Source organism: Capra hircus, chromosome 2, assembly GCF_001704415.2.
Source record: "Capra hircus breed San Clemente chromosome 2, ASM170441v1, whole genome shotgun sequence".
Classification (NCBI taxonomy): domain Eukaryota; kingdom Metazoa; phylum Chordata; class Mammalia; order Artiodactyla; family Bovidae; genus Capra; species Capra hircus.
In genome coordinates, this window is record NC_030809.1 from 64,555,383 (window position 1) to 64,577,144 (window position 21,762).

General features: G+C 37.9%; 1 protein-coding gene across 3 annotated transcripts in view; it reads right to left on the reverse strand.

The window, feature by feature from the left end:
• Positions 1–21,762, reverse strand: part of PTPN4 (protein tyrosine phosphatase, non-receptor type 4) — a 198,154-nt gene that overhangs the window by 154,686 nt on the left and 21,706 nt on the right. For all 3 annotated transcript variants that reach the window (XM_018061760.1, XM_018061766.1, XM_018061755.1), the window contains exon 2: positions 13,340–13,494. In XM_018061760.1, coding sequence (XP_017917249.1) covers positions 13,340–13,477 — 138 coding nt within the window. In that variant the 5' untranslated portion in view covers positions 13,478–13,494. The remainder of the gene's footprint in view (positions 1–13,339; positions 13,495–21,762) is intronic.

The following is a 21,762-nucleotide window of genomic DNA, read 5'->3' on the forward strand; positions in this document are numbered from 1 at the left end:
TTAAGTCTTTTTTAATTAAAAATAATGTTAAATAAAGGCAAAGACTCCAATAAGGCTAAACAGATGCTACCTCTAATATAAAACCATATTTCTAATATACAAATACTTAACTACCTAACCTCCTAAATGGGTACAAACCTGAGAAGGAATTTCCTTTCTATAGTACGATATTCAGGAGACTCCAACCACAAGCCCAGCATCAGCCTCTGTGCAAAGGGTCACACTGGGCTTCCTCTGGGGGAATGTTGGTCCAAAAGGGACTCAAGACAGAGAATTACCCAGGGAAGGCGCTCTCACAGGTATCACAGGCAGTGGGGCCTCAAAGAGTCCTGTAGCTCACTTACGTGACAAAAAACTCCATCTCTTTCTGTGGTCACCAGCACCACTCCAAAGAATACTGACAGGTTGTTTGCTAATTCTAGTAGAGAAACAAAGCTATGTCATATATCTTTTTCCAAAGAACAGGTCACATCTGAGAAGGGCATGCCATTCAACTTCAAAAGAGACACACATAGAACAAGAGGAAGAAAGCAGACTCCCAGCTAACCACTGAGTTTCATCAAATTAATCTTGGCAACCAGTGCCTAGACAGACAGTCCTTACATGCAGCACAATATAAAAACTCCATATGATGGCAAAAACACTTAAATGACTATTCCCTCAAAGAACATTAAGCAAGCCATACAGTAGTGCATATCAGCCCTGTATTCCATGCATACTGTGAATATGGCAGTTAAGAGACAAACTATGGGTTAAAATATTAATAAATTGTTTTAAAGATGCTGGACATGTAAATGACAAACACAAAATTGTTAAATAATCATTAAGAATTGATCAGCCAAAGAGTTTCTCTGATGCTGAGCCCAGCTCATCTAGGGTTAAGGTGTACCTTAAATGTGGCAAGTAATTCGTGAGTTGAAATATTCTAAAAGAGCAAGCTGTTGGCTCACCTGGTCAGGGCCATATTCTTTGGAAAGCAACTGCCATTTTATTTCTTAAAATTAATTAATTTTAGTTATTTATTTTTGGCTGCACTGTTTCTTCATTGCTGCGTGCAGGCTTTCTCTATTTGTGGCGAGCAGGGGTTACTCTTTGTTGTGGTATGTAAGTTTCTCATTGCGGTGGCTTTTCCTGTTCTGGAGCACAGGCTCTAGATGCGTGGGCTTAGTAGTTGTGGTGCATGGGCTTAGCTGCTCCATGGCACATGGGATCTTCCTGGACCAGTAATCAAACCCATGTCCCCTGCACTGGCAAGCAGATTCTTAATCACTGGGCCAACAGAATGTCCCAGTGTCATTTTATACCCTTTGCCAAATCTATGTATCTTAGAATGACCTGATTTTGTAAGATGCATATATTTACCATTGTACACTGAGATCCAAGTCCTTCTATTTGGCTCAAGTGAACAATGAATCAAGGAACAGAGAAAGCAGTATGTTCAGTTCAGTTGCTCAATCATGCCCAACTCTTTGTGACCCCATGAACCACAGCACACCAGGCCTCCCTGTCCATCACCAACTCCCAGAGTTCACTCAAACTCATGCCCATTAAGTCGGTGATGCCATCCAACCATCTCATCCTCTGTCATCCCCTTCTCCTCCTGCCTTCAATCTTCCCCAGCATCAGGATCTTTTCCAGTAAGTCAATTCTTTGCATCAGGTGGCCAAAGTATTGGAGTTTCAGCTTCAACATCAGTCCTTCCAATGAATATTCAGGACTGATTTCCTTTAGGATGGATTGGCTGGATCTCCTTGCAGTCCAAGGGATTCTCAAGAGTCTTCTCCAACATCACAGTTCAAAAGCATCAATGCTTCAGTGCTCAGCTTTCTTTACAGTCCAACTATCACATCCATACACGACTACTGGAAAAATCATAGCTTTGACTAGACGGACCTTTGTTGGCAAAGGAATGTCTCTGCTTTTGAATATGCTGTCTAGGTTGGTAACAGTTTTCCTTCCAAGGAGTAAGTGTCTTTTAATTTCATGGCTGCAGTCACCATCCGCAGTGATTTTGGAGCCCCAAAAATAAAGTATGTTACTGTTTCCACTGTTTCACCGTCTATTTACCATGAAGTAATGGGACCAGATGCCATGATCTTAGTTTTCTGAATGTTGAGTTTTAAGCCAGCATTTTCACTCTATTCTTTCACTTTCATCAAGAGGCTCTTTAGTTCTTCTTCACTTTCTGCCATAATGGTGGTGTCATCTGCGTATCAGAGGTTATTGATATTTCTCCCAGCAATCTTGATTGCTGTATTGTCTTGAGAGCAGTATGTTAAGTGTTCTCAAATCAAAATCCACTATTATGTAATGAGATATAGTTCCCATTTCAAAACAATCAGAATTATGGTCTTGTCATGATGGAGCAGCTAGTGTTAGAATACCCTTCTGCTATAAACCATCTACAGAAACTGGATCAAATATAGAAAGAGAGACAGAGAGAATACTATTTATAAGCATTAGATGACAACCAACACAACACTATTATCCTAGATAGAAGAGATCCAGATCAATCAAATCCTACATTCACACCAGCTTTATCCTTAATGGCATTTTCCAAATTATGGTATAGAGAAACAGAGCCTAAGCAAAGTGGCTGTCTTGCTGGGATAAGAAAACTTTGGGACTGCTAAGATAGCTAGATTGGGGTGGGGGTAGGTTATTAGAGGAAAACAGTGAAAAAAAAAGCTATAGAAATCTACATAAAAATCCCCTCCAGGTCCTCATCTGCCTCCTAGACTGCACACACATAGGGTGAAGCTCCTAGAGGCCTAAGAGAGAACGGCTGTTAGGAGGTTGTTAGCTAAATGAAGATTTCAGAGGCTGCACAGTTCCAAAGAAATGGAGCTCAGCCTTCATCAGAGAAGAAAAACCTTGATCAGCCTTCATCAGAGAAGAAAAACCAGCATTGAGCTGAGACCCTAGACAACCCACGCTCAAATTCTGAAAGAAAACAAAGTTAAAACAGATCTGTCTTACTTACCAACAATCAAAACTAAGTTTCCACAGGATCAAAGTGGTCCACACACATGTGCACACACACATGTGCACACACACACACACACACTCTACATTACCCTCACAATATCAATCATATACATAAAGCAAGAAAAGCGACTAATACTCAAGAGACAAAGCAGTCAACAAAAATACAGACTTATGAGGGATCTACATGTTGGTCTTGGTCAGTAAGGGCTTCAAAATAATTATGATTAACATATGGACAGTAGAGGCAGAATAGACAAAATAGATTAAAATATGAAATACCTCAAAAGAGAGTTATAATCTATAAAAATGATCATGTCTGCAGAATACAGTATGCGAAACAGGAATTGGTTGGATGGTTTTAACAGCGGAATAACCACAGCAAAAAATGAAATCAGCATATTCAAGAACAAGTTAGTAGCTATTCAAAACACAGAAATAAATTATAAACAACAAAACAGAACATATGTTAGATGTGGGATGTAGTCAAACAGTCTAACAGATGCAGCTGGAGTCCAGAAGGAGAGAAGGAAAAATGGGCCAGAAGCAATATTTAAATCTGTAAAGGATAAGAAATTTTCAAATTTTATAAGATATCAACCTATGGATTCAAGAAACTCAGTGAATACCAAGCGAGACAAATGCACAAACACAAAACCATATCTATGTACATTATAGACAAGAGACTAGAATCAAAAATAAAGTGAGAGAACTAAACAACAGAGGGAGAAAGGACTTATGTCTCATCCTGCTTGAAAACAACAAGAATAAAATATTACTTCTCAAGGGAAACTATGAAAGCCAATGAAATGGTACCTTTAAACTACAAAGAAAAAAGCCTATCAATGTAGAATTCTATACCCAGAAAAACTATCCTCCAAAATAAGGAGTAACTAAATGCATTTTCAGACAAACAAAAAGTTGAAAGACTTATTAATAGACTCTATTTCAAAAAATAATAAAAGAGGTTCTTTAGGAAGGGAAAGATTCTAAATGAAAGCACGGATATATAAGAAATGAATAGATGCAAATAGTGTAAATATAAAGGAAAACAGAATATTAACAGTTTAATAGGGCTGGCTTCTTATGAGAAAGGTTTGCTGACCCATATTCAACCCTAGTATAGAAGCTCTGGAGTGTTATCTTCCTCTAAACAGTATTGGATTTTATTCTGACAGCCAGTTAAATTGGTAGTAGACCACTTTGATCCTATGCTCAGTCCTGTCTCTCTCTTTGCAACCCCATGGACTATGGCCTACCAGGTTCCTCTGTCCATGGAATTCTTCAGGCAAGAATACTGGAGTGGGTTGCCATTTCCTTCTTCAGGGGATCTTCCTGACCCAGGATTCAAACCCAGGTCTCCTGCATTGCAGGCAGATTCTTTACTGTCTAAGCCAACGGAGAAGCCCAAAAACATGAGGAGGATGCCCCAAAATATATGAGGAGAATGGTAAACATAAGAATGATACCAAAAAAACAAAAAGGACACAAGCAAACAGATTCAAACTGCTTTAAGTTTTTGGACTTGGAGTAAACATGGTATAAATACAGTTGACCCTTGAACAACCTGGGGATTAGGAGTACAGATACTCTGCATAGTAGAGAATCTGTGTGTAACTTTACAGTCTCCATTTCCATGATTCCATATCTCCAGTGTTAACCAAATGTGGATTGTGTAGTACTGCAGTATGCATTCATTAAAAATATCCATGTACAAGTGGAACCACACATTTCAAACATGTTATGTTAAATAGTCAACTGTATAAATAAAGGTAGGCTTTTGTAAGTCAACAAATTTTGCAATTTCTAAGGTAATCATTGAAAGCATAACATTAAAAGGTTAACCAAAAATTATCCTAGCAAAGATAAAATGGAGTAAGAAATACTTAACACAAGAATCTTTCTTGCTGAGGGAAGTATTCAGTATCTTAATCTCTGCATGGTAGTTCCACAGATAAATACGGAGATAAGCATCACTGAGTTGTAAAGATCTGTGTACCACACTGTATAACATGTATTATACATATTATAATAAATAAACAAGAAAATTATACATTATTTCTAAAGTAGAGGGCACTAAGTTACAGAATCTTTCTAAACAGAACCCATTATATTCATCAAAATTTTAATGGCCTACAGCTGTTTTCTGAAACTTTTTCCCCATAATGTATAATATGCACTAAATAACTCATTAAATGAAGTCCATGAACAATGACAATTTACTGTAGTAGCCAAGATAAAAAATATCTAATTCTCAAAGATGTAACATTTGACAACTCTTTAAGAATAAACTTGCATCTTTACAATTTTCATGTATACTTCTTTTTGTTTGTTTTTGGCTCTGCTACTTGACTTTCAGGATCCTAGTTCCCTGACCATGGATTAAATCTGGGTTCTCAGCAGTGAGAGCATGGGATCTTAACCACTGGACTGCCAAGGAGTTCCTCTGTACATGTGTTTTTAATCAATATGCCAGAAACAAGCTGGGTTTTGGAAACTGTACGTGTACAAAGCACATGGTAAGAATATCATATATACGTATAAAGCAATTAGGAGATTGCTATTTTGTGAAATTTTAATAATAATATTCTTTGAAGAAAACACTTCTGGAACTAGAGAATAGGTCGACTGGATCACAAGCAATAAAGAATCAATCTTGTGAGTCAGACACATACAGAACACTTCATAAACACTCTCATTTAATTCTAAATGTCCTATGCAAGACATGTGTTCTTTCTTAACAAATGAAGAATTTGTAATACAGAAAGGGAGAACAACTTGTGTATAATCACAGAACTAGCAAATCTTCAAAATAAAAACTTTTAAATTCATCACTGTATAACTGCCAAGAAAATCTCTAAACAGAAGTAACTGTCTTGAGACTTCCCTGGTAGACCAGTGATTAAGAATCTGCCTTTCAATGCAGAGGACTCATATTTGATCACCCTGGCCGGCGAACTAAGATCCTATATGCCGTGGAGCAAACCCATGCATCACAACCACTGAGTCTGCATGCCACAACTACAGAGAAGCCCATGTACCGCAACTAAGACCTGACACAGATAAAAATAAATACATTTTAAAAATAGTATCTATCATTTATTTTTTAAAAAGAAATAAATGTCTTTATCAGTAAAGACTTATACATGACAAACGTGATACAAGACCTAAGAACTACACATGCGTGATAGAAATAAAAAACAATCAAAGAATAAACCAAGAAATATGACTTTATCCACAACTATAAATCTAATTGATATTTCTCTAGTGCTTAATATTTTATAGCTTAGAGAAAAAATATTCAAATTAAAGAAAAGATTTAAGGATCTATCACATACTACAATGTTGGAATTTTCAAACACTATGACAATTTTCAAACACTAGGACATGGAACAACAGACTGGTTCCAAATAGGAAAAGGAGTACATCAACGCTGTATATTGTCACCCTGCTTATTTAGCTTATATGCAGAGTACATCATGAGAAATGCTGGGCTGGATGAAGCACAAGCTGGAATTAAGACTGCTGGGAGAAATATCAATAACCTCAGATATGCAGATGACACCACCTTTATGGCAGAAAGTGAAGAATAAATAAAGAACCTCTTGATGAAAAGGAAAGAGAGTGAAAAAGTTGGTTTAAAGCTCAATATTCAGAAAACTAAGATCATGGCATCCAGTCCCTTCACTTCATGGCAAATAAATGGGGAAAAGTGGGAATAGTGGCTAACTTTATTTATTGGGGCTCCAAAATCACTGCAGATGGTGACTGCAGCCATGAAATTAAAAGATGCTTACTCCCTGGAAGAAAAGTTATGACCAACCTAGACAGCATATTGAAAAGCAGAGACATTACTTTGTCAACAAAGGTCCATCTAGTCAAGGCTATGGTTTTTCCAGTAGTCGTGTATGGATGTGAGAGTTGGACTATACAGAAAGCTGAGTGCCAAAGAACTAATGCTTTTGAACTGTAGTGTTGGAGAAGACTCTTGAGAACCCCTTGGACTGCAAGGCGATCCAACCAGTCCATCCTAAAGGAAACAGGTCCTGGGTGTTCATTCGAAAGACTGATGTTGAAGCTGAAACTCCAGTATTTTGGCCACCTTATAGGAAGAGCTGACTCATTCAAAAAGACCCTGATGTTGGGAAAGCTTGAAGGCAGGAGGAGAAGGGGATGACAGAGGATGAGATGGTTGATGGCATCACTGACTCAATGGACATGAGTTTGGGTAAACTCCGGGAGTTGGTGATGGACAGGGAGGCCTGGTGTGCTGCAGTTCATGGGGTCACGAAGAGCTGGACACAACTGAGGGACTTCACTTTCACTTTTCACTTTCATGTATTGGAGAAGGAAATGGCAACCCACTCTAGTGTTCTTGCCTGGAGAATCCCAGGGACAGCTGAGCCTGGTGGGCTGCCGTCTATGGAGTCGCAGAGTCGCAGATGACTGAAGAGACTTAGCAGCAGCAGCAGAACGTCTTTTCATGTGCTTATTAGTCATCTGTATGTCTTCTTTGGGAAAATGTTTGTTCAAGTCTTTTGCCCATTTTTTTGATTAGAATGTTTGTTTCTATGATATTGAGTTATAAGAGCTGTTTGTATATTTTAGATATTAACCCCTTTTCAGTCATATCATTTGTAAATATTTTTTTTTCCCCACTTCATAAGCTGTCTTCATTTTGTCGATAGTTTCCTTTGCTGTGCAAAAGCTTTCAAGTTTAATTAGATCCTATTTACTTTTGCTTTTATTTCTTTTGCTTTGGGTGACTGAGCTAAGGAATTATTGTGATAATTTACATCAAAGAGTATTTTGCCTGCATTCTCAATACTGTTAATTATTAAAGCAACACAAATCAAAACCACAATGAGGTATCACCTCAGAATTGTCAGAAAGACTATCATCAAAAAGTCATAACAAATACTGGAGAGGATGTGGAGAAAAGGGAAACCTCACACACTGTTGGCAGGAATGTAAATTGATGCAGTCACTATGGATAACAGCACAGTGGTTCCTCAGAAAATTAAAAGAATTACTATATGATCCAACAATTCTACTCCTGGGTATATATCTGGAAAAAGCAAAAACAGTAATTTGAAGATACATGCGCCCCAATGTTCACAGAAGCACAATTTATAACAGCCAAGAAAAGAATTCAGCCAAGTGCCCATCAATAGATGAATGAATAAAGAAGATGTGGTATATATGCATAATGGACTATTAAAGTAAAAGTGAAGTCGCTCAGTCGTGTCCAACTCTTTGCGACCCATGGACTGCAGCCCACCAAGCTCCTCTGTCCATGAGATTCTCCAGGCAAGATTACTGGAATGGGTTGCCATTTCCTTCTCCATTCTCTGAGTAATGGAATATTACTCAGCCATAAAAAAGACTACATTATTGCCATTTGCAGCAATTTGGATGGACCTAGGTATTATCATATCAAGTAAGCAGAAAGAAAAATGCTATGTACCACTCTTCTGTGGAATCTGAAAAATGATACATGTGAATATATATGCAAACAGAAACAGACTCACAGATACAGAAAACAAACACGTGGTTACTAAAGGGAAGGGACAAATTAGCGGTATGGAATTAACAACCTACCATACATAGAATAGATCAGCCACAAGGACTTACAGTATAGCATAGGGAATTATACCCAGTATCTTATAATAAACTATAATGGAATATAATCAACAACAAAAATGAATCACTATACTGTACACCAGAAACAACATAATTTTATAAATTAATCAATACTTCAATAAAAAATTATCAGTTATTCTTTATTGAGTACATCAGAGATACATAACAAAGAGAACAAAAAGGAAGCTGAGGGAATAATGCTATGTGGACAAAAACAACAAGAAACAAACATAAATCCTCACCGCATAAGTCTTGTTTTGTCTTTAAGTACTGCTACCTATGAAGTGCCTCAGAACTGTGCATTGAATCATGTGTGCTAAATAAATGATCATACATTTTGAGTATTTTTCAGTTTTTCCAAATATCACTATATATGTCAATTTTACAAACATTCACATATAAAATAAATATATAAACCCCAGAAAAACAATTTAAATGATATAAAAGGTAGACAGTAAAAACTAAATCTCCCTCTTATCTCTGACCTCTAATATGTCAGCCATCTTTCAAGTAGCAAGGGAGACAACTGTGGGAGAACATTCTTAAGAACATATGAAGGCAAACACAGGTATAGTTGTGTGAAGAGAATGTGTTAGATGGAAGCCTCCCACCAGAGGGACACGCTGGCAGATTATACTTTCCCCAAAGAGTCTACAGCAGTTGTCTGACCCCATGTGATCTTCTAGAACCTTGCTACTTTCCATCAACTGACAGTCTATTCCCCTTTCCTTGATCCCAAGTGTGACTTTGTGATAGTCTTGACAAATGGAGTATGATGGAGCTGACATTATGTGCCTTTCAAGACCAGATGAGAAAAGGTAATATGGCCACATCCTGGTGCTGCCTCTAAGGATGTTTACTTTTAGAAGGCAGTCACTGTGCTGTGAAGAAGCTCAGGACACAGAGAGGTCACATACAGATGACCATCTAAGGTCTCAGGTAACTGTAATACGAGTGAGCTAGACTTCAAACAATTTTAGCCTCCAGCCTTTGAGTCTTTCAGCTGAGGTCCAACATACGCAGCAGCAGGTATAAATCATCTCTGTTGGACCCCTGACTCACAGAATCCCTGAGGATAATAAACACGCCGTGAAGTTTTGGGGTAATTTCTTGCACGGTCCTAATAATTGCAACAGGCTGGTTCTATAGAACCCTTCCTTGTCACACAGGCTACTGCTAAACAGCTCTACCAAAGTAAAAATAAAAACAGAAATTAGGAGAAAATCACCATAGACTGAAATCAATCCATGTATAATACAAATTCAGTTCAGTCCAGTCACTCAGCCATATTCGTCTCTTTGCGACCCCATGGACTGCAGCATGCTAGTCCTGTCCATCACCAACTTCCGAAGCTTGTTCAAACTCATGTCCATCAAGTCGGTGATACAACTGACTCATCTACCGTGTCATCCTCTATCACCATCATAATCAACCGTGTCATCCTCTATCATCCCCCTCTCCTCCTGTCTTCAATCCTTCCCAGCATCAGGGTCTTTTCTAAGGAGTCAGGGCTTCCAATCAGGTGGCCAAAAGTACTGGAGCTTCAGCATCAGTCCTTCCAAAGAGTATTCAGGACTAATTTCCTATAGGATTGACTGGCTGGATCTCCTTGCAGTCCAAGGGACTCTCAAGAGTCTTCTCCAACACCACAGTTCAAAAGCATCAATTCTAGGGTGCTCAGCTTTCTTTATGGTCCAACTCTCACATCCATACATGACTACTGGAAAAACCATAGCTTTGACTAGACAAACCTTGGTAGGTAAAGTAACGTCTCTGCTTTTATAGTACAGATACTATACATTTTAAAGTTTCTAATAGAAACATGTTTTTGGTAAACTGATGATAATTTAGGGCATGACAGAGACAGATCTATAGGCCGGTTACAGTAAAATGAATGGCCATGAAAACAGAATTTGAAAATGAAGTAACAGTAATGAGCTTATGTCACTCCTATGTCCACACAGAGAAAGAGAGAGAACTAATAAAGTTCTGTCAATGCCTTCAGCACAACAGTTTCAGAAAAATATAAAGGAAAAACTTCAATGAGATGAATATCAGATGGAAAAAAAAGCAGGCTTCGGCAATAATGAATATTTTACCTATGATATAAAAATCTTTAGGCAAAGTAATGGCTCCAACAACTAAGATGTTACAAATCACTCACTGGTAATCTCCAAACAAAACAGAGTGGTTCTCCTTCCCAGTGAAGAGATGCTGGAGAATCTAGAACTGTCCACAGTGGAGATTTCTGAGACTTACAGGTACTTAATGGACATGGAAGAATAGCTAGCAAACTTTAAGCTCCTCTACTAGTGTGCAGGCTATCATGAACCACTGCACAGATTTTAAGTTGCATAACTAGGGAACTGTTCACATAGATTAAAATATGCAGCATCAGTAACAGAAGTGCAAAGAAACTCTGACACTCTGAATGATTCCAGATCTGACACCAAGAGGAATAAATATATTACATATCCAACGGTCAATTTCTTATATTGTTTCCTGTAAGTTTTCTGATATCCGAAAGTAATGATACAGAAACTTCCTAGTAATATACTCAACTCTATTACAAATGATATTTAAGTATACAAAACATATGAAAAAGATCTAAACATATATAAAATAAATATGCTAAATATATATCTTCCTGAAAGAATAACTGGATAGCATGCTGATTACATTGAAAAATATAAAACTATTATCAACTAAAGTATACAACAAGAAAATTATGTCAGATAGCAAATGTAACATAAGCACAGTATGTGGTGAGAACAATTATGATTCATTCTCTTAGCAACTTTCAAGCAGGTAACACAGTACTGTTGCCATTAGACCCCATGTTGTACATTAGCTCCCCAAAACTTATCTGATAACTGAAAGCTTAACCCAATCTCCCCATCTTCCCCATCTCTTGGCCCTGCCAAAACTATTCTATTCTCTGAGTTCAGGTTTTTTTCAGATTCCACATATAAGTGAAATCACACCATATTTGCCTTTCTCTGACTGATTTCACTTAGTGTGAAGTCTATCCATGCTATTACAAAAGGGAGGAATTCTGAAGATTAATATTCTATATTACATAAAGATTTCAAAGTCTAGAAATACCTGGGTAACAGCAGGAAGCAGACCAAAGTTTTATCCTGGAGATGCAGAAATGAGGAATTCCAGTTTCAATATGGACTATGTATTAGGTACTACTGTTTTCATAATGTTAAATTTGGGGATGTGACAATGGCATAGCAGTAATTTATGAGATTCTTAGGCTGCCTTTCTTGGTGGCTCAGATGGTAAAGAATCTGCCTGCCATGCAGGAGACCCGGGTTCCGTCCCTGGGTCAGGAAGATCCCCTGAAGAAGGGAGTGGCAACCCACTCCAGTATTCTGCCTGGAAAATTCCACAGACAGAGAAGCCTGGTGAGCCTGATGGGCTGTATGTACCCCATGGGGTCACAGAGTAGGACTCGACTGAATGACAAACACAATAGGCTCCTGAAACACAGGTAAAGTGTTTATCATCTACTTTCAGAAGGCTAGGAAAATAAAGACAGAAAAAGAAAGATAAAAGAAACAAGCAAGATGTTAACAACAGGTCAATCCAGGAAAAGGGTAGGTGAAGTTGCTCAGTCATGTCCGACTCTTCACGACCCCATAGACTGTAGCCTACCAGGCTCCTTCATCCATGGGATTTTCCAGGCAAGAATACTGGAGTGGGTTGCCATTTCCTTCCCCAGGAGATCTTCCTAACCCAGGGATTGAACCCGGGTCTGCCACATTGTAGGCAGACGCTTTACCATCTGAGCCACCAGGCAGATCTCTCTCTTTTTTCATTGCTGGGTTCCAAAGGAATAGTAAGAAACGTGCCTTCTAAGGCGCCTCAGTGCTATTACACTTCATTTTGTTTAATCTTCAAAGCCCCAATTTGCTTAGCTCTCCTATATAAAACTATGTGCACATTTAAATAAGTACCCTGGACCTTATTCAATAGGTCAGTGGTTTCCAAATGTTATTAAATTAGGAGGAAGGACAGTGTTGCTGGCAGGTGGAACTCCAGGCCTGTCCAGAGTCTTTTGACTGAGCACACTAAGTCGCTTCAGTCATGCCCAACTCTTTGTGACCCCACGGACTGTAGCCCACCAGGCTCCTCTGTCCATGGGATTCTCCAGGCAAGAAGGGTAGGTGGGTATTATTCTTTCACCTTTCTATAGGTTTGAAATAATTTAAATTAAAAAAAAAAAAAAGAGGAATGCCTTTGTTCATACTTTCAAACACATTTACAAAAACCTCAGTGGTAAAGAATCTGCCTCCAACGCAAGAGACAGAAGATGCAGGTTCAATCCATGGGTCGGGAATATGCAAAAAAGGAAGAGGAAGAGGAAATGGCAACCCACTCCTGTATTCTTGCTGGAAAAATTTCATGGGTAAAGGAGCTTCAAAGGCTACAGTCTGACACAACTGAGCACACACATGCATGCACCCACATACTACTGATGTGCTCCACTAATAATCCACTGCTGGCTTGTCAACCTCTTAATAGACCCAATTTGAATTTAGAACGTGTATTTGATAGTTACAAACCCAAACTAACAAGACTTTCCCCACTGAATAAGGCTTTTCAAACTGTACTATAATTAAACAATTTTAGCTTTAAAACTCAGTATAAATTCAGATTTATAACCAAAATATCAAAATTTTTAAAGACATAAAATACTTACACTAACTTTGAAAGCTTGTACAGTGTTATCCAGAAGAAGGATGTTGCAAACCACCTCTGTATGCTGTCTATCTCGGGCCAACTCTGATGCGCGTACATTGTAGGTTCTGCCAGCAGGCAATCGGAAACGTGAGGTCATTACTGTCCACACAAGGTCTAAGGTGAAAAAAAAATTAACTAAATAAAGGGATACTTGAATATATAAATTATTTATATGAAAAGATACAAAGTTATTACATACTTTTCAACAACCAGTTAAAAAGCAATTACAAATTTTGAAACACCTGGATAGGAATTGTAGGTATAAAAGAAGACACCATCTTTAGCTCATCATCTAAACTAAAATTACAATTGCCTGGAGGAGGAGCTTTATTTTGAACTGTCCATTAAGAAGACAATAAACAAACTGTTGAGGAAGCTATATTCCAACTCAAAATACATAAATTCAGGCGCAGTCAAAAAGGAGGAAGGAAAATATGCTACCTCAGGCAACTGGCCATTACTCACTGACACAAGCATTAAAAAGACACTGCAGGATGACAACAGGAGGGAAGGTTATTTCACTCCGAGGGGCTTTCCTTTTATTCAAGCTTAAGATATGGGGGGGAAATGGGAGTTTATTAGTTGGGATTTTTAAAATATAGCTATACCCTTCATCTTACCTATCTTCAAATTCAAACTAATTCTAATAGAACTATTCTTAGGAAAACAAAAGCAAATTAGAAATGTTAAGACTACAGACCTTTGCTTCTCAATTTTTTAACTTAACAGGGAACAAAAACTGCCTACCAAAAAATCCCCTGAAAAACTGGTATCGTATCATTTTTGGCATGTTATGATGTTAAAAGACAATGAAATGTAGTTTTTAAGTTCTGAAAGAAAATCATATGAAACAGAATTCTATTCCCTCAAAATATTCCCTCAAAATCAGCATTCATATAAAAGGATAAGGCTAAAGCCATTTTCAGACATTCAAGAATTTGCAGTTTAAAATCCATAAAACTTCCCTCTTTCAAAAGACAAATGGATAAAGGAAACAAACTACACTACAAATAAACACAACTCTATAGAATTCTTATATATGAGTAAGCAATAAGTACTGAGAAATTTAATAAGTAAAAATTAATAATAAATTGCAATTCAAATCGATGGTATTCAATAATACTGTTGACACCATACTGCTCATGTCAAAATGATTAAAGCTAGGAGTAAATGTCAGTGTTATATATGGATAAAAATTGTATAGAAGAAAATAGCTTTGGCACGTTGACAGAGATGGGCTAGCGAAGTAAAATTCACAATTAAAAGACAGTGACTGACTGGGACTTCCCTGGTGGTCCAATGGTTAAGCATCTGCCTTCCAGTGCAGAGGAGGTGGGTTTGATATCCAGTCAGGGAGCTAGATCCCACATGCCTTGGGGCAACTAAGTCCGCTCACCCCAACTAAGACCCAACACAACCAAAAATAAGTAAGTAAATAAATATAAAAAATAAAGTGGAAGAATTAAAAAAAAAGACAGTGACTGGCAGTGATTTCCAGTTCCATACGTAAAGACCTCAGAAGTCCTCATTCTGTCCTAACAAGTAAAAAATAAGGCAGAACAGACTGGAAAATCAGCAACCGTTCCTAGACCCGTAAGACACAGGGAAAACTGTAAAGATTGGAGAGATAGGCAAAAACAATGAGTCACAGCTTATGGGAGCAGAGATTTGAAGCAGAAAGTGCCACAGAAACCAGCACTCAGGTAGGAAAGACTGAATTCAGCTGATAAATTGCTTGCAGCTCAATGTGGATAATTTTCATGTTTGGGAACGCATGTAAGAATTAAAGATTTTAAAATTTTAAAAATAAAAAATAAATAAATAAATAAATAAATAAATAAAAGTTGAAAACTTCAGGAGGTGGGGATGGGGAGCAGTCATACCAGGACTCACACAATATTGTGAGATACAGCTCCAGCAGCAGTGTGAAGGCTAGTGTGCATTGTCAAGGATAGTGCACACTTGGAGGGGACAGAGTTGGCTTGGACAAGACACTGCACTTAAACAGAGAGAGTGCAACCACTGCTGATACTAATGGAGACAACTGATGGGAGCTGTATGGAGCTCTGGGTGGCATGCTGTGACCGTCCTTGCCAACAACTTGGCCTATACCAGCTCCTCTTGCTCTAGTGCTGTTCCCCTTTGGGACAACAGTCCCATTGCTGAGAGGGGAGAGAGAACACACTTAAAGGGAACAGAACCACCTCGGACCCAGACTTCAGGGCTTTTCCCCCAGCATGTTAGGACGTGACTCTGTGCCCAAGAGGGCAGTGACAACCACTAAGCCCAGCTCTGGCTCAAACCTGAGAACAGCTCCAGCACCTTCATCTCCAGTCTCATCTCCTACCAAGATGATAGCTGTGAGTCTACCCTGAGTGAACATGTGATCCGTGCTCACTTCAGATCCAGCTCTCCTACCAAAGTCACAGGGCATCTGCAGAGTGTATAGGGACACTCCCATGTCAATATACCTTCAAGACCAGGACAGATAATGTGCTTCACCCAATTTCATAGACACAGAGAGTTAACCAAAATGAGAAGAGAGAAATTTGCCTCAAATGAAAGAACATGAGAGAAAACCCTGGAAAAGAAGAAGGGAAAAAAAAAAAAACTAATGGAAGAAATAATTTACCGGATAAAGCATTCATAGTAAGAATGCTGCTTGAAATTGGGAAAAGAACAAATGAACACAGTGAGAAATCTTACAAGGAACCAGAAAATATAAAGAAGAATCAGTCAGAGCTGAAGAATACAATAACTGAAATGAAAAATACACTAGAAGGAAATTAACAGCAGACCAGGTGATACAAAAAAAAAAGCATACACACTCTGAAAGATAGAATAATGGAAATTACTCAATCAGAGGAGCAAAAACAAAAACAATTTTTTCAAAAATGAGAAAGGAACCTCTAAGACAATATTAAGCATATGCTATCCACATTATTGAGGTCAAGAAGAAGAAAGGGAAAAAAGGGTTGAAAATATTTGATGAAGTTATGGTTGAAGAATTCTTGAACCTGAAGAGGGAAACAAGTATCTAGGTACAGGAAGCACAGAATCCCAAAAAGAGAAAACCAAAGAGACTGAGACAAACTGTAAGTAAAATGGCAAAAGTTAAAGACAAAGAGGATTGTTAAAGACAAAGAGGATTCTATACAGGATGCTTGGGGCTGGTGCACGGGGATGACCCAGAGGGATGGTGTGGGGAGGGAGGTGGGATGGGGGTTCAGGATTGGGAACATGTATACACCCATGGCGGATTCATGTTGATGTATGGCAAAACCAATACAATACTGTAAAAAAATAAAAAATGAAATAAATAAATAAATAAAGGGAATCCTCTAGAGGAAAAGAGTCACATACAAAGGAACTCCCAACAAGGTTTTAAGTTGATTTTTCAGCAGAAATTTTGCATGCCAGGAGGGAGTAGCATGATATATTTAAAGTGCAGAAAGGGGAATAAATACAACCTAGGATACTCTACCCAGCAAGATTATCATTCAGAATTGAAGAAGAGAGAAGCAAAAACTAAAAGAATTCATCAACACTAAATCAATTCTAAAAGAAGTGGTAAAGGGCCTTCTCTAAGTGAGAAAGATAAAGCTACAAGGAGAATTTATAGAAGAGGAAAAACCGCACTAGAAAAGCCAAATATATAGTAAAGGTTGTGGATCAACTATTTAAATAAGCTATTATGAAGATTAAAAGACAAAAATCATAAAATCAATCATAACTGCAAAGAACTGTTCAGGGATAAATATGATGATGTAAAATATGAATTAAAAAACACAAAATGTAGGGAAAGGGAGTTAAAAATGTAGATCTTCTAAAATGTGTTTGAACTTCTGTAACTATCAGTTTAAAACAAGTAGATATAATTATATGTCAACACATATGAATCCCATGGTAACCATAAATAAAAAACCTACAATAGATACAGGAAATCAGAATGAAAGGAACACAAGCATACCACTAAACAAAATAAAATCACAATGGAAGAAATGATACTAAGAAGAACACAGAATAACAACTCACAGAAAACAACAAAAATGCCAAGAAGTATTTATCTAACAATAATCATTTTAAATGTCAACTGACCAAAACTCCAATCAAAAGACATAGGTGTTGGATAGACCTAGAGAGTGAAGTAAGGCAGAAAGAGTGACCTACAGAGTGAAGGTCACTGATAAGTCAGAAAGAGACAAACATATATAGTATATTAAGGCATATATGTGGAATCTATAAAAATGGTATAAATGACCTTGGTTGCAAATTAGAAATAAACTCACAGACATAGAGAACAAATGAATAGATGCCAAGGGGGAAAGGGGTGGGATGGAAGGAACTGGGAGATTGGGACTGACACATACACACTATCAATACTGTGTATAAAATAGATGACTGATGGGAACATACTGCATGGCACAGGAAACTCTACTTAATGCACCATCGTGTCCTAAATGGGAGGGAGATCCAAAAGGGAGTTGATACATGTATACGTATGGCTGATTCATTCTGCTATGTAGTTGATGCTAAGACGACACTGCAAAGCAACTATAATGCAATACAAACTACTTTAAATTTAAAAAGGAAAAAAAAAGATGAGGTGACTGATTAGATTAAAATGACCCATCTACATGCTGCTTATAAGAGACTTACTTCAGAGCTAATGACACACAAAGACTGAAAGTGAGGGAATGGAAAAACGTATCCCAAGCAAATGAAATGAAAAGAAAGCTGGGGGAACTAGACTTTAAAATAATCTATAACAAAAGACAAAGAAGCGTATTATATAATGATAAAGAGATCAATACAAGTGGATGGAACATTTGTAAATATATATCTACTGGTATAGGAACACGTAAAAGCAAATATTAACAGATATAAATGGAGAAATTGACAACATAATACAATAATAGTAGGGAACATTAATACCCAACTTGCATCAATGGACAGATCAATCAGTCAGAAAATCAGTAAGTAAACAGTCATCTTAAATGACACATTAGACCAGACTTAGTAGATATCTATAGGATATTTCATCTGAAAATAGTGGAATACATATTGTTTTCAAGTACACATGGAACATTCTCCATGACAGATCACATTCTAGGCCACAAAATAAGTCCCAACAAATTTAAGAGGACAGAAATTATAGGAAGCATTTTTTCTAACCAAAACATATTAAACTACAAATTAACTAGAGGGGGAAAAAATGGGAAAACACAAACATGTGGAGACTAAACAACATGCTATTAAAAAAAACTACTGGGTCAATGAAGAAGTCAAAGAGGAAAACAGAAGATACCTGGAGATGAATAAAAATTAGAACACAACTTTCCAAAATCTATGGCACACAGGAAAAACAATTCTAAGAAGAAGTTTAGGGCAAACACCTCAAGAAATAAACCAAAAAAACCTTCAAATAAACAACCTAAGTTACATGAAATTAAAAGACGCTTGCTCCTTGGAAGAAAAATTATGACCAACCTAGACAGTATATTCAAAAGCAGAGACATTACTTTGCCGACTAAGGTCCGTCTAGTCAAGGCTATGGTTCTTCCTGTGGTCATGTATGGATGTGAGAGTTGGACTGTGAAGAAGGCTGAGCACCGAAGAATTGATGCTTTTGAACTGTGGTATTGGAGAAGACTCTTGAGAGTCCCTTGGACTGCGAGGAGATCCAACCAGTCCATTCTGAAGGAGATCAACCCTGGGATTTCTTTGGAAGGAATGATGCTAAAGCTGACACTCCAGTACTTTGGCCACCTCATGAGAAGAGTTGACTCATTGGAAAAGACTCTGATGCTGGGAGGGATTGGAGGCAGGAGGAGAAGGGGAGGACCGAGGATGAGATGGCTGGATGGCATCACGGACTCGATGGACGTGAGTCTGAGTGAACTCCAGGAGCTGGTGACGGACTGGGAGGCCTGGCTTGCTGCAATTCATGGGGTCGCAAAGAGTTGGACACGACTGAGTGACTGAACTGAACTGAAGTTACTTATAAAAAGAGCAAAATCCAAAGACAGCAGAAGGAAGGAAATAATAAGGATCACAGGAAATAAATAAATGGAGACCAAAATAAAAATCAATAGAAAACATCAATGAAACCAAGAGCAGCGTCTTTTTATTTTTTATTTTTTGAAAAGATAAAACTGATAAGTCTTTAGTCAGGCTCACCAAGAAAAAGAGAGCCTAAATAAATAAGAACTGAAACAGGAAAAATTACAACTGACCTCAGAGATACCAAAAAGCCATAAGAAAACACTACAGATATTTACATGCCAACAAACTGGACAACCTAGAAGAAATGGATAAATTTCTAAATACAATACAATTTCTAAAACATACAATCTTCCAAGACTGAATCAATCCAAACATACCTGCCTGCCAATGCGAGAGACGCAAGAGACACGCGTTCAATCTTCCTGGGTCAGGAAGATCCCCTGGAGGAGAGCATGGCAACTCACTCCAGTATTCTTACCTGGAGAATCCCATGGACTGAGGAGCCTGGCAGACTACAGTCCATAGGGTTGCAAAGAGTCGGACATGACTAAAGCGACTTAGCATGCACACATGCTTTGTATATCCTTTATTCAACTGCTACTGACCTGCTACAAAGACTGAACTACAATATGATATTCATTGTGAACTACGAACACAGGAATTGAATTGGAACCATTCTGTGTATCAAAATTACTTCTCTGAGGCTTTTCATTTTCTGTTACTTAATATTTTACATCTCATTATCCTATTTATACATTGTATCATTTAAAGTACTATGTGCCTGTGTGTCTGTGAGATACAGACACATAAGGGACTAAGGCCCCTAAAGAGTTCCTTAATCCTGTGCCTTCAATACACCTGCTTACTCATGTAAACTTGTCAGCAGCGCGCGCACACACACACACACACACACACACACACACACACACCACCCCACCCCCCCCTCTAGATCTCTGCCCTCAATGAGCTCACAGTCTAGTTGGGAAAGAGACTTTAAATAACTCAGTGAAACAGTAATACTAAAAAGATATAAACAAACTGTCCCAGTGACTCCAAGAACTACTTCTCTTCTGTCTGTAGCTCACTACCTAAGTACTAGAAACAACTTCAGCAGCCACTAGTTCTTTCCCTCTCTTCCCCTCTTCATTTTGTAAACTTCCAAAAATAAATCCAATCCTTCGTGTACCAACAGTCAATGAAAAAAAAATTTTCTTGTCTAAAAAGGGCCAGTCATGTAGTCTATGTGGTATCATTTTGGTGGCTCTGGTGTTCCCCTCTTATTCACTGAGCAAAATGAATGAATATTAACTAGGGGTTTAATGTAGAACATTTTTAGAAGGAAAAAAGAGAGAATGCTGGGCTCTAGAGTTTTGATCCTTCCTTTAGAAAGCAACTACTTCAGGAAAGTAGTTTTCTTTGTAACTGACCACAAACAATAGAGTTGATAGCATATAAATGTTAAATGAAATGTTTCAATCTATAATTTGAAACTCACTGGCTATGAAATCAAATTAGTGGACCAAACACTGATGTTTTTAACAAAACAGAATAGCATAAAAGAGAAGCTATCAAGAGCACGATATAGAAGGTACCTCTTAATTAAGTGAAGTGAACTGACGTCGCTCAGTCGTGTCTGACTCTTTGCAGCCCCGTGGACTGTAGCCTGCCAGGCTCCTCTGTCCATGGGATTCTCCAGGCAAGAATGTTGGAGTGGGTTACCATTTCCTTCTCCAGGGGATCTTCCCGACCCAGGGATTGAACCCAGGTCTCCCACATTGGAGGCAGACGCTTTAACCTCTGAAGTGCAAATAGTTAGAAAACTATTGACTTTACATTTCCTAATACCACCATCCAATCCTATTTATTCTCTCATGTTTTCATGGGTCCTTTCTATTTGTTGTAAAGAACTGATTCTTAGTCTTTTACAAATAAAGTTAGATTAAAAGAGAAGGTCGCCTGCAAAGGGGTCAAGACTAAAAAATACCAACTATGGGAAGTAACACTGATTAATAGTTAAGACTGTGGGCTCAGAAATCAGAATGTTTCAAGGCTCAAATCCCTATTACTTTTATGACCTTGATAGCTGCCAAACTGCTGTGCCTCAGTTTCCTCATTTATAAAATGAGCTGCTACGAGGATTAAATAAGATAACAAGAAGCCTTTAGCACAGTACCTGACATTCAGAAATATCTAGTGTTAGCCATATTATCATCATCATTATTAGGTAATACCTCTCTAAATACTAAAAACTGACTTTAAGAAGAAATTTGGAAACGCAGGTGCTTTTATTAAAATATTCTAGTTACACCAGAATTAAAACAGTATTATTAAAAGCCTCAGAAACTAATATCCAAGAAACAACAGTAATCCAGTTGG